We start from the raw sequence: 14,620 nt of genomic DNA, 5'->3' as shown, positions 1-14,620 counted from the left end.
CTATATGTTTGGTAGTTTTGTTTCTTCTGATTTGAAAATTTTCAGTATCACCTTATTTGAAGGGGTGTGCATTAGGCTGCCATGCACCATGTGGGACAGTTTGTCAACTGGGGATATGGAGTTTATGGAGTTTAACTTGTTGCTAAAGTGAGCCAACCACTGACTGCTGCTAACTTAGGATAGCTGCTGTTAGCTAGTTAGATCAGTTGGCCTTGGAGATAATACTCATATTAGCTGACTCAGCCCTGGGGCTGCAGCTCTGAAACAAATCTGAATGTTATTGATTAGTACTTTTTAAACAAGTTTAAATGTCTTATGAATGCAATGAAGGGGTATATGACGAGTATATATAGTGTATAAATAGACCTACATCACATAAATATATGGGAAGATTCAAGAAACTGTATTGTCTATCACAAAGTGACAGAATACACTATATATGTTGTATATAAAGGGTGTAAAGTATTTGTGGCCTCCATGACATCACATTACTTGGATCACTTGTTGGCTGTTGAGCCCTTGCTGAAGATGTTCAAACTTGTTATATAAAATACGCAATGGGTAAAATGTCATAAATCACTTTGGTACTTGTGGAGAACAGAGATAAATTAAATTGAGAGGTCACACTTTTGGATATTTGACTGATAACGTAAGAAATTATTGATTTTATTTCAAGCTAGATAAATTACCCTTGTCTTGTGTTTCCTGTTTTACTTTGTCACTCACTCTTCCTGCTCTCCTGTGTTTAATGTGTTACACCTGTGTGTCATTTTCTCCCCTCATGTAGAGTATTTAGTCTCTGTGTTCCCTTTCCTCTGTGCTAGTTCATTTTGTTCCCCTGTGACAGCGGTCCAGCCTTTTCCTGTGAGTCATTGTGTTTAGTGAGCTTAGTTATTTGTCCATTGCCTGCCTTTACAGGCTAGCCACATGCTACTTGTGTAGGGTGCATGGTGGCTGCATTGCTGAGCTGCTGTGGCTCACTCGCGTGTGTCCACATAGGCAGCATTGCTGCTGCAGTGTGGCTCTTGCCTGCCCTATCTGTTAACATGAAGTTTGCCTTTGATAATTATCAACAAATATGATGATGCGATTTTTTTTTTTTCTTCACCCCAGCTGAAAGAGCTAAAAAGAGGGAGGGAGAGAAATAAAGAAGAGTGCACAGGAAAAAAACTGCCCTTCACCTGTTTTGTGTATTCTCTTCATTTCTGTGACATATTCTATAGATACAGACATTAAAACTGTAGTGAAACGCTGGTGTGATGTAGATATGTCTGTCTACAGGTTGTTTTCAGGTCTATTTTTGCTGAGAACTGTGTGCGTGTTGCAGTAAATATAGGTGACAGAGCTGTTCAAGGTTCAAGTTACCAAAGAAATCTCAAACAATTACTGTCTCTCAAATCTGGGGCCCCATCCTTCGAGGGCTGCATTTGAAGACCAAATGCGTCACAGCAGCGCAACAAGGCCGTCCCATTTCAAAGGCTCCTTCAAATGCAATTTTAGATGTAAGTATGGGGTTACAAGTCACTCGAATAGCTAATGATACAATTATTCAAAAAAACAAGGGACCCCAATACAGTCAAGGTTGCTAGGTGACAGGTGTGTTGCTTTGTAGCGCAAGGTTAAGGTCGGGGGGAGCTGATAATGTGTAGCCTATAGGAAATTCCCAGTAGACCAGATCTCATTTAACCATGCTCAGTTTGGCCTTCATGGTCACAGTACAAATGCATGCATGTGGCAATGTGAAAGAGATTAGCACTAATACTGGACATGTGTGAGCTGTGTTGCCATGGATATGCGTAGTATATACAATAAAGCATGGCAAACTGGCCAAACTTCATCAAACACAGACATACAAAGATAGAACATGTTGAATCCAACCAAACATTTTCAAACATTCATGTTTGACCATAACATCAAACATGACGTTATGGTCATGATGGTCATGTCAGTCTTATGTACACCCCTTCAAATAATGTGTTACTCAGTTGTCTTTGGCGTAGGAAAGGGCAAATACAGGGGCAATAAACACTTTTTTTTACTACTTGCTTCCTCACTCTGTTGCATTTTGAAAAAATTCTATGAAAGAAGGTTGTCGCAGAATTTGAGGACGTTCACAGTCATGTGAATGTCTCTGAACAAAACCTGTGCATATTCATATTCATGAAATTGCAGAAACATGTATCAAGCTACTAGCCACTGTACTTCCATAACGACATGGTCCCTCTTTGCCCTTTTTCCACCTTGCTGCAGGTATCATCGAGGCGGTTGCCAGAGACTTTTTTAATAGCAAAGTGACCATGGTGGTTCTGAATCAATCCGAAGAAGATGAGAGGACTGGAAAGAAGGAGCATGTTGTGTTTCTGGTCAAACAGACCAACCAAGCTCACAGGACTAGAAATCAGAACCATTCCAATCCTAGAGGGGTGGGTGTTTGTAGGTGAATGTGCATGACCAGTTTCTATATGTATATATTATGTATGTTTCAGATTCATTGCGCTTATGCTCTTTGTGAATTTCTCCAGGAGGCATTATTCAGAACAATGAGGGAAAGGTGTGTGTCTCTAGCTGTGAAAAAGAGTGGCTGGGACCTGATCAGGGCTGTGGTTTCCACAGAAAAAGGTGAACTTAAAAAAATCTATATCTAGAATTTCTTATTTTGACAACCTGAGCTCACTGATCTTGTCTAGCAACCTTTGATGTAGATATGCTGCACAGAAGTAGAATCCAAATATAGAAACAGTCATATATCAAGAAATGGTTTAAGCATGTAATTTGTAATTAAAACCACAAGGAAGTTTGGGTAGGTGTATTTTTTAATTTAGTAGAGAGGTAGGCTCACTGTCTCCCCCTGCTTCCAGTTTTTTATGCTAAGCTAACTAAACCTAAAGCTTTTGTTTAGGTTAAACTCAGCCTGGAAATGGCAGACTTCGCCAGTACCAAAAAAACTAATATAGAGAGATGAATAGAGAATGAAAATACATTTAAAGGGTTTTGGTGCAACCAGAAGGCGTGATGTAGTGCAGCAATTACATTGAGTCAAGGACAGCCACAGAGCATCTGTTAACATCTTAATGAGCTGCGAAAATGTCAGCAAAATAACTCTGAACAAGACTAGAAATTAGTCTGTCGAAGCAGATGCTGTAGCATAACCATAATACAACACAGCCAGATCCTGTCACCAATTTTGTGTTAGCTATGTGTCAAGTGTAGCCCCTCCAATACTAATGGAATTTGTGTGCTTGATTTACATTCCAGGCAGCCTCCAATGCACCTTCAGTCCATGTTACCCGAACAAGCTGTGGATGGAAGAGACAACCTTCTGCAATGCTTTTCCCTTCCACATTGTCTTTGGGGAAGATGTAAGGTTTCATGTATATATGTGCTTTAACGTGAGCGTTTAGGACTATTTTTCATTCACAATCACATTGATTGTGATGGTATTTTTGGTTGGGCTCAAACTCATGCTGTGAAATCCTGATCTGTTTCTGCTACCCATCTGTCTTTTTCTGTCTCTGGTCTTTGTCCTGGACTATCAGCTGAAGGTAAGGCAGACAGGGGTGAACATACAAAAGTTTGTTCCAGGTCTCCAGGCCAGCAATGCTACGTTGGACCAATACTTCACCATTATACACCCACAGGTAAACGCAGACATATAGTAAGTAAGGAAAGCCATATATATATATATATGTATATATATATATATATATATATATATATATATATATATATATATATATAGCCTTCCTAAGTTTCCTTTGGTAATCCAACAAGTCCATATAGAGTGGTCATTTATAAATGTAAATACACTGAATTGCTTTTGCAACTTTAAGGAGAAGAGAGAATTATCATAGAGAATTATGAAGTACAGCAGAATATCGTGGTGAGCAGTAGTAAACATTGAACCAGTGTTGTGAAGCCTTTTTCTCTATCCTCCAGGTAACTTTTACCATCGAGAGCATCAAGAAATTCATCAACAGTCAATTTGTTTTGAAGAGCTACAAAGACAAACACACCATGCTCAAACTAAGAGGTGGGTTCAGCATCACAATACAACTTAACACACTAGCCCCATTGTTTTTTTATAAATTGTATAATGTATTATAACAAAATATGTCCTATCAAATCAGCATCATCTTTCTCCATAGTAAAAGTGCCTTTTGAGAAAAGCTTCTTAAAAAGATCAGTAAGTGCCATCATATGAGGACTGAAACTGCCAAAAAAAATTGCTAAATAAATAAATGAAATGCACAAAAAAAAAATGTAGACAATAATTAATTAATAAAATGTAATATAGATTGATATATCGGCTTTACTTTGTGCTATGTTGAAAATGAATAAATTAATACATAAAATATAAGATTAAATGGGAAAGTAAATACATAGTGGAATTAATACAAAATGTGAATAAATACAGGAGCAAATTAAAGCTAAAATATAAATTTGTCATTGTTTACATTACTTACAGCCTACATTTATTTAAAATTGTATTTTTGGTGCATTTCATGGCATAATTACGCAGCCTGTCTGGTGATATTTGAGGGGTTGGCACAATTTTTAATAAGTCGTGGCCAGAGGATAATTAAATTGTTGTCACAAGATATTTAAGTCTAGACCACGACTTCCTTAATACGTGGGAACGAGAAAATTCAATTTCCAGATCGTTGTGGGTTGTCAGGATTGACTGTGTTTATTGTGCATTGAATACGATTATACTTCTATATTCCAGATATTTGAGGTTGTTCTTTTAGATCATAAAAAGACAGCAACACTTACTGTAAATAATCAGGGCCGCCCCTGGCCAAATTGGGGCCCTAAGCAGAATTTTATTTTGAGGGGTCGGTGCCTTGCTCAAGGGTACCTCGGCAATGCCCAGGATGTGAACTAGTATTCTCCATTACTAGTTCACATCATACTTTTTTTTTTTTTTTTGTCCGAGCGGGACTTGAACCGGCCACATCTGAGCCCCCAAGCCAAGTCCCTACGGACTGAGCTATTGCCGCTATTTGATACCTCTATATTTAAATATTTTTATATACTTATTTTTACATTTTGTACTTAGGTTCTATATTCCTATACTGCTGTTTGCTGCTGCAACGCTTTAAATTTCTCCATTGTGGGTCAAATAAAGGATTATCTTAAATTCACCAAGAGATGGCGACATTTTACCTCCATAAAAATAGCCCAAAACTTCTATTGATAGCATAGATTGATAGGCTATAAACCTGAGCCAACATACGACCACCAACTGGTCAATTAACCACTCCTTTTTCAACAGAGGTGAATGTATATGCAGTTAACAAGACATTCAATAAATGATAATCAGGGCCGCTGGAAAATTTAATCTCCAGTCCAGAATTATCCTCTCTTCTGTCTCATGATTAGCAGGCTAGCAGCTGGGGTGTTCCTCCTCTTGTTTTGACTTTGTCTTTCTTTTGCTTTCTCCCGATTCATATTGCCGTTTGGAGGCCATCTCTCCACCTGCATCCAACTGCCTGTCGGCGCATCTGACCGCTGATTGGTCAGATGCTGCGTGCTGTCAATCATTGCGCCAACGTGTGCGGTGTCAGATTACTCGTTTTTTTTTTTTCTCTCCTGCCTCGGGCTGACTTGGTGCTCTACGCGCGCCTCACGGCAGCGATGCGCGTCCTTTGCGCATTTGCAGAGAATGTGTCCCCTTGCGCAAAATGGGGCCCCCCATGGATCGTGGGGCCCTACGCACAGCGCGTGTTCTGCGTGTAGGGAGGGGCGGCGCTGTAAATAATTGTAAGTGGTTAAGTGCAATAAAATTTACTTTAAACTGACCACACTAACAAACATAAAACATGGCTTAACAGCAAGAACACTTAACAAGAATATAAAATTCGACTCAGTATTAACTGTCAAGGGGACAAAACAAACACTCCCACTGCCAACCACTAATTTTTCAGAAATCTGTCAGGTTTCACAAAGTGGCAGGCAAGAACCCAATAGCACGACACACAAAACAGTTCAGGTGCAGAAACAGGGTTTAATACGAAGCAGAAGGTCAAACCAGGTGATCAATCAGCGTAGCAAACAAATCCAAAAGGAGCAGGCAAAAGGGAAGGTCAAAGCTCGAACAGGCAGGATCAGACTAACAGAACCCTGGAGAGCTAGGCGAACACACTAGACAATCTGGCAAAGAACTGAGGGAAAGGATCTGTACAAATACTGAGGGGCTGATTAGCTGATGAGGAGCAGGTGAGTATGGGGGTGGGGCATGCCAGGTGAATCAAGCCAGCAGGTAATGCAGAGCAGGAGGGAGTGGCAGAGTCTGAAATGACATGAGAGTTAGTGTGGCAAAACAGGAAACAGACAAATGAAAAGCTAAAGCCTGGCTGAAGTTGTGACAGAAATCAGAATTGTTCTAATATTTTGTGAAAGAACCAATAGCCATCCCTTCAACATTGTCACAATATCAATGTTAAGTATTTGTTCAAAAATATCATGATATTTGATTCTGTCACCCAGTCCCAGCATATGAAGTGCTTTTAAGTAAATTTAAAAATATCAAGATATATGTGTATCTGAATATATCCTAAATATATCAAAATATCTTTTTAGGGCCGTATGGTCCAGCCCTGGTTTCAACTAACTAAAGCTATGTAAAAAGTCTCACTGTGTAAAGCCAACCCAAAGGTTGCACTTAAACTGACCCATCCTGGCAAAAGCAAACCTGGAAGACCAAAAACTGACCTCGTGCAGGACCATGACAACCAAGCTATCCAAGCTAAATCAAAGTTGGGGGGAAGCACAACATGGTGTGATAAAAGTAGCACATTGTGGCCTTACATCGCAAAGGGCACTAATGGGATCAAGTAAGTAAGCACACAAGAGCAGAGACAATGGAAATTCAGTACAAGTTGTGTGTACTCAATGGCAATGTTGGCAGTTCCATAATATCTAAAATGCATTCTATCCATGTGTTAACCTATACTTATCTGTAGGTCAGATGTTGTGGATGGAGTCTCTTCGTTGTATGTTGTACCTGTGTTCTCCAAAGCTACGAAGCCTCCAGGAACTTAAAGATGTTGGCCTTCACCTGGCTGACCTGGCCCAGCACGATGTCACCAGAGACCTTGTTCTCCTAAACCAGCAACGTCTAGCTGAGATGGAGCTAACCAACCAGCTAGAGAGGAAAAAAGTAGGAAGCAATTTTTTGTTCATGTAGTCTTTTGTAACAATCCTGGACAAAATGGAAGCTCAGTTTATACACATAAAAATTAATAGCTCAATGGAAATGATGGCATTTATTTAGTTCTACAATAAATTAGAACATGTCACACTAATTTACAGCTGAGGCAAATATGTGTTATTGTCTTGGGACTGTCTCTGAAAGTAGTGGGCTGTGATCACACACACACACACACACACACACACACACACACAACACAACACACATATGCTTTCGAACCTCTTGTTCATCTTGAGGAAAACATGTTGCTCAAGCCCGATCTCTTAGACTAGACAATGGTAGCCAACAGAGATTATGCATTTCACAAAAGCTTTGGAAACAGGGTCACTGACTAAACCTAGTCATTGGGGGAGTTCTTGGATAAATTACTTCCTTGCCCTCCAGAACTTCACTGTACACATATGAGGTGTGGATGTTGAACTGAAAACAAATAATGATCAATTAAATATATTTACTTTGTAACCTGGCAAGAGACAACTTTTGTTCACCTCAGTTGCATTCTCTATGCTTGACACAAACTGTTAACTCTCATAATAGGTTTGGTAATGTCTGTTTACGGCTGTGGTTGAGCTGTAATAACAGCAACAACCCAACCTCTTCACAACTACACAACAACCTCTTTGGCCTCTCTCCCGGAGCTGCTCCTGTTGTCACTGCAAAAGTAGGCTTGTAGGGTGGAGCCAACAGGTCAGCTGTTCGCAGGGTAGCTAGGAAATAATAACATGCCAGCTATGCTAGCAGAGATTTCCATGGCCCTGGCCGTCTGCTTGACAACAAGAGAGAGCCAAGGCCAAGTGCGTGTTCTCGGCTGTCTGGGAGGGATTGCGAGCTACTGGCTGTTGTACTGTTTTGGGATTGTCCATAGTTCAATATATCATGGCAATTCTTGACAATTCATGGCTACTTTTTGCACATACTTAGGTCAACGCTTGCTGCTTTTATTTTACTGCAAGGGAAAGGAGAAGTACCTCAATTAAAAAGTAAAAACAAATTGTATACAAATAACATATCAGGTTTATTATTAAAGGAAATTGTTCAAGTCACTTTTTCAATATCATGATAAATATCGTATCATGGAGTATTTATCATGATGATATCAGACAGTGAGTTCTTTGTATCGTTACATCCCTAGTTGAAAGCGAGTGAAAGAAAGACCTGGCGTTTGCAGGACGCATAGAAATGAGGTAATGTATCTATTTGTAGTCCAAAACAGGTCTATTTTATTTAATATACAGGATTGATAACTTCAGAAACATGATGAATTTACTTGGCATGACAATAATAATTGTTTAACTCTGGTTTGAATTTGAATTGAGTAATATGAAGTATACTTCCTTAATGTGGGGTCACATGACTACTTTTGTTTGTGGTTACCTAGATACAGGGGGTGGCTCATTTTATCCAATGGCTCTATTTACTCCTTTCTCCCCTACAGAGTCAGAACCTAAAAAATAAAACGAGATCACGTATAAAATCTTACTGGCAATAGAACTATGCACACTGAAAAAAGACTGAAGTCACGCACTTTTGCTACCAGCACTAGTAGAACTTCGACAATCAGGGATTTTTCTGACCTTGACATTTGCTTTGCCAGTCTGTGTGGCATGTTGGTGTCCAGCACAGAGTGCATAGTGCACATGTTGGAAGAACTAGGTGGAAGGTTCATTAAAATGAGGCAGTACAATGTGATATGTTGGTATTTTGGTGGAAAATGGGCCTTTAAAGTTAGGTCTTAAAAATTAAAACTTGAATAGCAGATGTTGTGCTCAAATATTCAGTTGTTTTTTTTTAATCATATTTTTGTATCTTTCTTATTATGTATTAAAATGTACTACAAATAACTTTTGACTGGCTATGAAACAGGCTAAATTCAATACTGATCCCCCTATATATGACCTACATAAGCAAACAAGGCCATTAGTGAGAGGATTGGCTATTTCTGCATAATTATTATTATTATTATTATAGTTATTATCAATACCTGTCACCACCTCGGATTCCAACTTGTGTTAGATAAATCATAAAATTAAAACCATTTTTTGGCTAAGTGATGACAATGAATTGAGGGGTTTCACAGCCTGAGGAAAGAAGCTCTTCTCTATTCTGGTGGTACAGTACAGCACTAAAACAAAGCTTACCTCATCATCTTTAGTCCAAAATGAAAATGAAAAAAATGAAAATCCTTTGGAGAAGCTTTCAATATTTTTGTGATGTATTTCTATCATCACTATACAATAAATAATAATAATCATAATAATCATAATAAACAATCTGCCTGAGGCTGAGGTTTTGTGGTGAAGTGTGCTTAGTCACATTGTATAGGTTGTTATGCTTGACTGTAATTGGCACAGCTGTTGCAGAGGTTAATTGATACGACTGGCTGAGAGTATATATCTCTACACCCTCTGCTTTATATTCCACTTCCATGCTGGACCCACTTTTATATTCCCTTTTGCACTTTCTGTGGCTTGACAATTTACAAATCTGTGATTTGTAAAGTTATGCTTGAGTCTTTTCATAAACCTTGGAAAATGTAGTGTGTGTGTGTGTGTGTGTGTGTGTGTGTGTGTGTGTGTGTGCGTGCGCGCATGCACATCTGTCTGTCTGTCTGTAGGAGGAATTGAGAATCCTGTCCAAGCACCTAGAGGCTGAAAAAGAGAAGACAGAGACTCTTTTGTATGCCATGCTGCCACGCCACATAGCCAATCAGTTAAAAGATGGGAAGAGCGTAAAAGCAGGTCAGTCTGTTGATCAACCCAGCTTTCTATCTCTGCATATCTGTACGCTCCTCTGTCAAAGTGTTTGTCTTTTTCAGGAGACTTTGAGGTGTGCACTATTTTGTTCAGTGATGTGGTAACCTTCACAAATATCTGCGCTGCCTGTGAGCCCATCCATATTGTCCACATGCTCAACTCCATGTATTCCAAGTTTGACCGACTCACCAATATTCATGACATCTACAAGGTATTTTGCACCTGTGATATTTGTCATCTCCACAGGAGGTTTAGGGGGGATATTGCTGTGGTTGTAATACATGTTTCTGGTTTATGGAAGGCTGTATATGTTCAAACAAGGAAGCTATTGGGCCCTATTTAAATGATTTATGTCAGGTGGGCTAAAGTGCTAGTGCTAGTGCATTTAGGAAGTGTCCAACTCCCTTTTGCTACTTAAACGGCGGATAATCTGGATGCAAAGTTAGGCGCACAGCGCGAAGAGGTTGTATGGTATTTAGACTCTACATTAGTTATGGGTGTGTTTTGGGTGTAACATAAATTAAATCAGCCATCTGCACCAAGACCAGGTGCATTGCTATTAAACAGTAGCACTCGCCTTTACTATGGGGCAGTTATGTGGTCTTGGCTGCTGGACCCTCTGCCCCCACTGTTTCATAATCATCTGTCCCATCAATAACTAAATTTGACTGCAGTACACAGAAATTATATGTGTTTTTAACATAAGCTTTTCCACATGAGTTAATTAATGTTGAAATACTATCTAGTAGATGGTTCTGATTGCATTAAAAAGTTAAAGATATTTCATAACCTGTTTAATAAAAATATGTAACTTAAAATTTCACATTGCTCAATCAAATATTGTTTGAATTACTTTTGGTGGTTATTGGTTCCCTAAAGGTTGAGACTATTGGTGATGCATACATGGTGGTGGGTGGCGTTCCAGTCCCTACAGATACACATGCTCTCAGAGTGGCGAATTTCGCTTTGGGTATGAGGGTAGCAGCAAAGGAGGTAACCAACCCTGTCACAGGCAAACCCATACAGGTAAGAATTTCCTACATGAACTACATGTTAATGCTTACACTTACTACTTAGTATCTTGTCCATTTACTTCATGACCAAGGTGCCTTCTTGTCAGTGCCTATAGAAAGATTTTTACTGAAGGAGTAACTGAAAATCAAGCTGGAAAGAACCTTTTCACTAACCCATTCTTTTTGGAAGTTTTTAGTCTGTTGCACCATTGAACACTTGCAGACTAGTAAGTAGTCGGCTGTAGACAGAAGTGTGCTGCGCCACACCTGCAAACACACCCAACAATGACATTAAGGTGTACAGACCACATGCTACTGTATCACTGTGGCAGGATCATAGCTTATACAGCATACAGCAATTACAACTAATTCACCTTCAGAAATGTGGTCAGTTTTCAGTAATGTAAACCAGCTATGAGTCATAGGAAGAACATCATAAATGTGCTGTTCAAAGATTAGAACAGAATCTTATTTGTGATGAAATGAAATAAAATCAACAGCAACATCTCTTTCCATGATTTGTTTCCTTATTATTCAAAGACCCTGCACAGACTTTGACAGATTTTAATGGAACTAGTTTCAGCCAAAGCGATTGTCCCTAATAAAACTGTTGACAATGAATTCAAGTCCCTAATCTCTGTACTCATTAAGGAGTAAGTGCTAAGTTAGTAAGTAGACTATTCGTGTGATGACTATGCTATAGCAGATGTACATACAGTAGTGAGCGTAAACCGATGGAGTACTTTGCTGAGATTAACACTATAACCTAATGAGCCTCCACACGCTTCCCTGCCACGAGAACAGAGCCTGCACAAAAGCAGAAGCATCTCACCACTGATTTACGTCATGGTATAGACCACTATTGTGTTACTGTACTCCAGCCAACATGTATGTGCTGACATGGTGCTTATGTTTCAGATCCGAGTGGGTCTCCATACCGGCCCAGTGTTAGCTGGGGTGGTGGGGGAGAAGATGCCTCGCTACTGCCTGTTTGGAGACACTGTTAACACAGCCTCCAGGATGGAGAGTCATGGACTCCCTGACCACATTCACATCAGCCCTTCAACATACAGGTGTGTATGCATGTATCTCACCCCAAGCCAACTGTTGTGACCTACAACAGATTCAGGGACTCTTATCTAGACAAGCACTGATGTGACTTCTGTTGTCCTGATACAATTCCCAGATACAAAATTATCCATCTACTAATGGTATCTGATAATAAAGACCGGTACTCTGCTTTGCTCTAACCAAATTTAAAATCTGTAAATATCTCTATGTGAAACTGATTGAGTTTGGACTTCTATTTCTGAAAGTGTCCATGTCTGTTTCATCTTCAGAAGCAGAGCATTTTCAAGATGTTTGTTCTTAAGCAGCCACAATTAGTTGTGGTTGGTAAGACTGTAGGAACCAACAAAAGCAAGCTAAATTTTAAAAGTATCCAACTGAAAAAATCCCACCTCTTCGCTTCAGACCCACTCCTCCAAACACATGAATGCGCACTGCCTGACTACAGACTGTCATACTCACTTCTGACCAGCTGGGAGATAGCCATATCGCCCAGGCCTAGCTAGAATACGGTGCCAGTTGTTATTTTATTACCAGAACTTTACTTGCTTCCCTTCTGTGTCCCTCTGCATGTCCCCACACAACCCATCCCCTCTTCAGTGAGTTGAAGGATGGAGGATTCAACATACAAAAGCGTGGGCAGATTGAGGTGAAGGGTAAAGGCCTGATGACCACTTATTTCCTTTTGGGGAACCTAATGGTGTCAGAAGATAGCATCATGGGAAGAGACGTTGGAAGGACCTGTCTTCACAGGGAGGACTCTCAATGCAAGAGCAAAAAAGGTAAAGAACCAAATAAGGAAAATTATAAAAAAGGGTAGAGTGGTGGTACAGACAGTAGTATATACAAGTATAATATATGCTTAGGAATAGTGGTTAGCAGGTTTGAAATGAGTTATTAGGTGAAACCTAAATCTTAGGTCACAGGCTAATCACTTGAAACACTGATTTACAGAATGGTTGAAGTATCTAGACTAGTTGCTTTGGTGTATAGAAATGCAGTCAGAGGGAGAGTTAAATGAGGTGGTGAATTAAATAAGTGGCTTAGGTAGCCTACATGGTAAGATGGATTACTTACTGAAAAGAAATTTAGGTAGATGGTTAGGTTGGATGGTTGATGACATGTTGATCAGCTGTAAAGAAAGCAACTGGAGAGAGTAGGGGCTGAACCCACTGCTTGGGAGTAGACAAGCAGTTGCCAAGTGTATATCAGCAGGACAGATGTCTTATCTCATTAGATAAGTAATGCTTAGCTTGTAAAGACTAGTTGACCAGGTGGCAGTACCTTCACAGAGTAAGGTGAAGATGGGTGGACACTATGAACACCCAGATCCCATTATCTCAAATCCCTGTTATGGTTTTCACTAGTGATTTGGGGCTTTCTTTTTGTGCTTGAGGCTTCTGGATTTAAACTCAGCAGAAGAGTGACATCTGCTGGTTTACAAAATGTAAAGCAGCCCTTCAAGACTGAGACTGATCAGTAATATTCAGAAATGCTGCACTAATTGAATATATTATGTATTGCAACAGAAAAACAACTGATGTGTATGTGGTCCAGAGAACCCATAAATAGATTATGTTTTTATTGAAATGAAATATTAATGTGATTTATCGGTGTGATTTTAATGAGTTGCATTGTAGTGATTTGATTTGAAGATTGATATTCAAAATAATATTGTATTTTCTCATTTCTTGGTTAAGGGGAAAGTGTTCCCATGGTTGTATTCCCCCTTTGTATTGTACATCACTATTTTTCTAAATTATTTCCTCTGTTGTTATTCTACCAACGTGAGGATTGCTTGAGTATACTGTTTAGCAGCAAAACTTTCTGTCAAAGTGAATAAAACAATTTCTGCAGTAGCACTAACTTACTAAAGAATTTGATCACCAAAAAAACTTCATCATGAGGTATTCTTTATTTGACACAAGCTCCAATACAATGTTTTAAAACAGTGAGTGAAAGAGTTTCTGTATCATATGCTTGTTACTAGTTATGACTGTATTCTACATGGTTGAGAAAGAACGACAATGGCTAACTGTTGTGTATTTGGTGGATGTATTGACTTGAATAGACTTTTGAGTTTATGACATGGAGGAGTAGTAGATGACAGAATAACAAAACAGTGAGTACATGGTTTATTAAACTTTTAAAAATGTACCTTTCATTTCAGAGCCTGACAAAGAGCCTGATGTGAGAGCTGGGACCCTGCAGAGAGACACACCCTCAAATGGAGCCATTGCCCGGAACCCCAGCTCCTTAGACACAATCAGTCCCTTTGCCTGGGACATCACCCCGCCATATGAGACCAATAAGAACAGCTACAACAAACCTGCAAATGATTTCAACAGCAAACTTTGTGTCTTACTCTGACCTCCTTAGCCTCCTCAGTGATTTACTGTTATAGGTTCTGCCAGCTTAGAAGTGTGTGAGCTCAACAAACAACAAGGAGAGTAGACAAGACAACAGCGAGAGTACCATCTAGTTAATTGTCTAGATTAGTTAGCTTAATGACAGGGACAACTCTACTCAACCACACTGACACTATGTTACAAAGCATCTCAGTCCACACCACA

The 14,620-nt window shown here is 39.5% G+C and overlaps 1 protein-coding gene across 1 annotated transcript in view; it reads left to right on the top strand.

Moving 5' to 3' along the window:
* LOC140992430 (guanylate cyclase soluble subunit beta-2-like) overlaps positions 1–14,417 on the top strand; it is a 28,540-nt gene extending 14,123 nt beyond the window's left edge. Inside the window, exons 8-19 of the mRNA XM_073462730.1 lie at positions 2,251–2,423; positions 2,487–2,619; positions 3,256–3,359; positions 3,537–3,638; positions 3,937–4,030; positions 6,966–7,162; positions 9,828–9,951; positions 10,029–10,177; positions 10,846–10,992; positions 11,898–12,056; positions 12,652–12,829; positions 14,218–14,417. Coding sequence (XP_073318831.1) covers positions 2,251–2,423; positions 2,487–2,619; positions 3,256–3,359; positions 3,537–3,638; positions 3,937–4,030; positions 6,966–7,162; positions 9,828–9,951; positions 10,029–10,177; positions 10,846–10,992; positions 11,898–12,056; positions 12,652–12,829; positions 14,218–14,417 — 1,760 coding nt within the window. The remainder of the gene's footprint in view (positions 1–2,250; positions 2,424–2,486; positions 2,620–3,255; positions 3,360–3,536; positions 3,639–3,936; positions 4,031–6,965; positions 7,163–9,827; positions 9,952–10,028; positions 10,178–10,845; positions 10,993–11,897; positions 12,057–12,651; positions 12,830–14,217) is intronic.
* Positions 14,418–14,620: the final 203 nt, after the last annotated feature.

The sequence above is a fragment of the Pagrus major genome, chromosome 24 (genome assembly GCF_040436345.1).
Source record: "Pagrus major chromosome 24, Pma_NU_1.0".
Lineage (NCBI taxonomy): Eukaryota > Metazoa > Chordata > Actinopteri > Spariformes > Sparidae > Pagrus > Pagrus major.
Note: the sequence above shows the minus strand (reverse complement) of the source record. Positions and strands in the feature narration are given on the sequence as shown.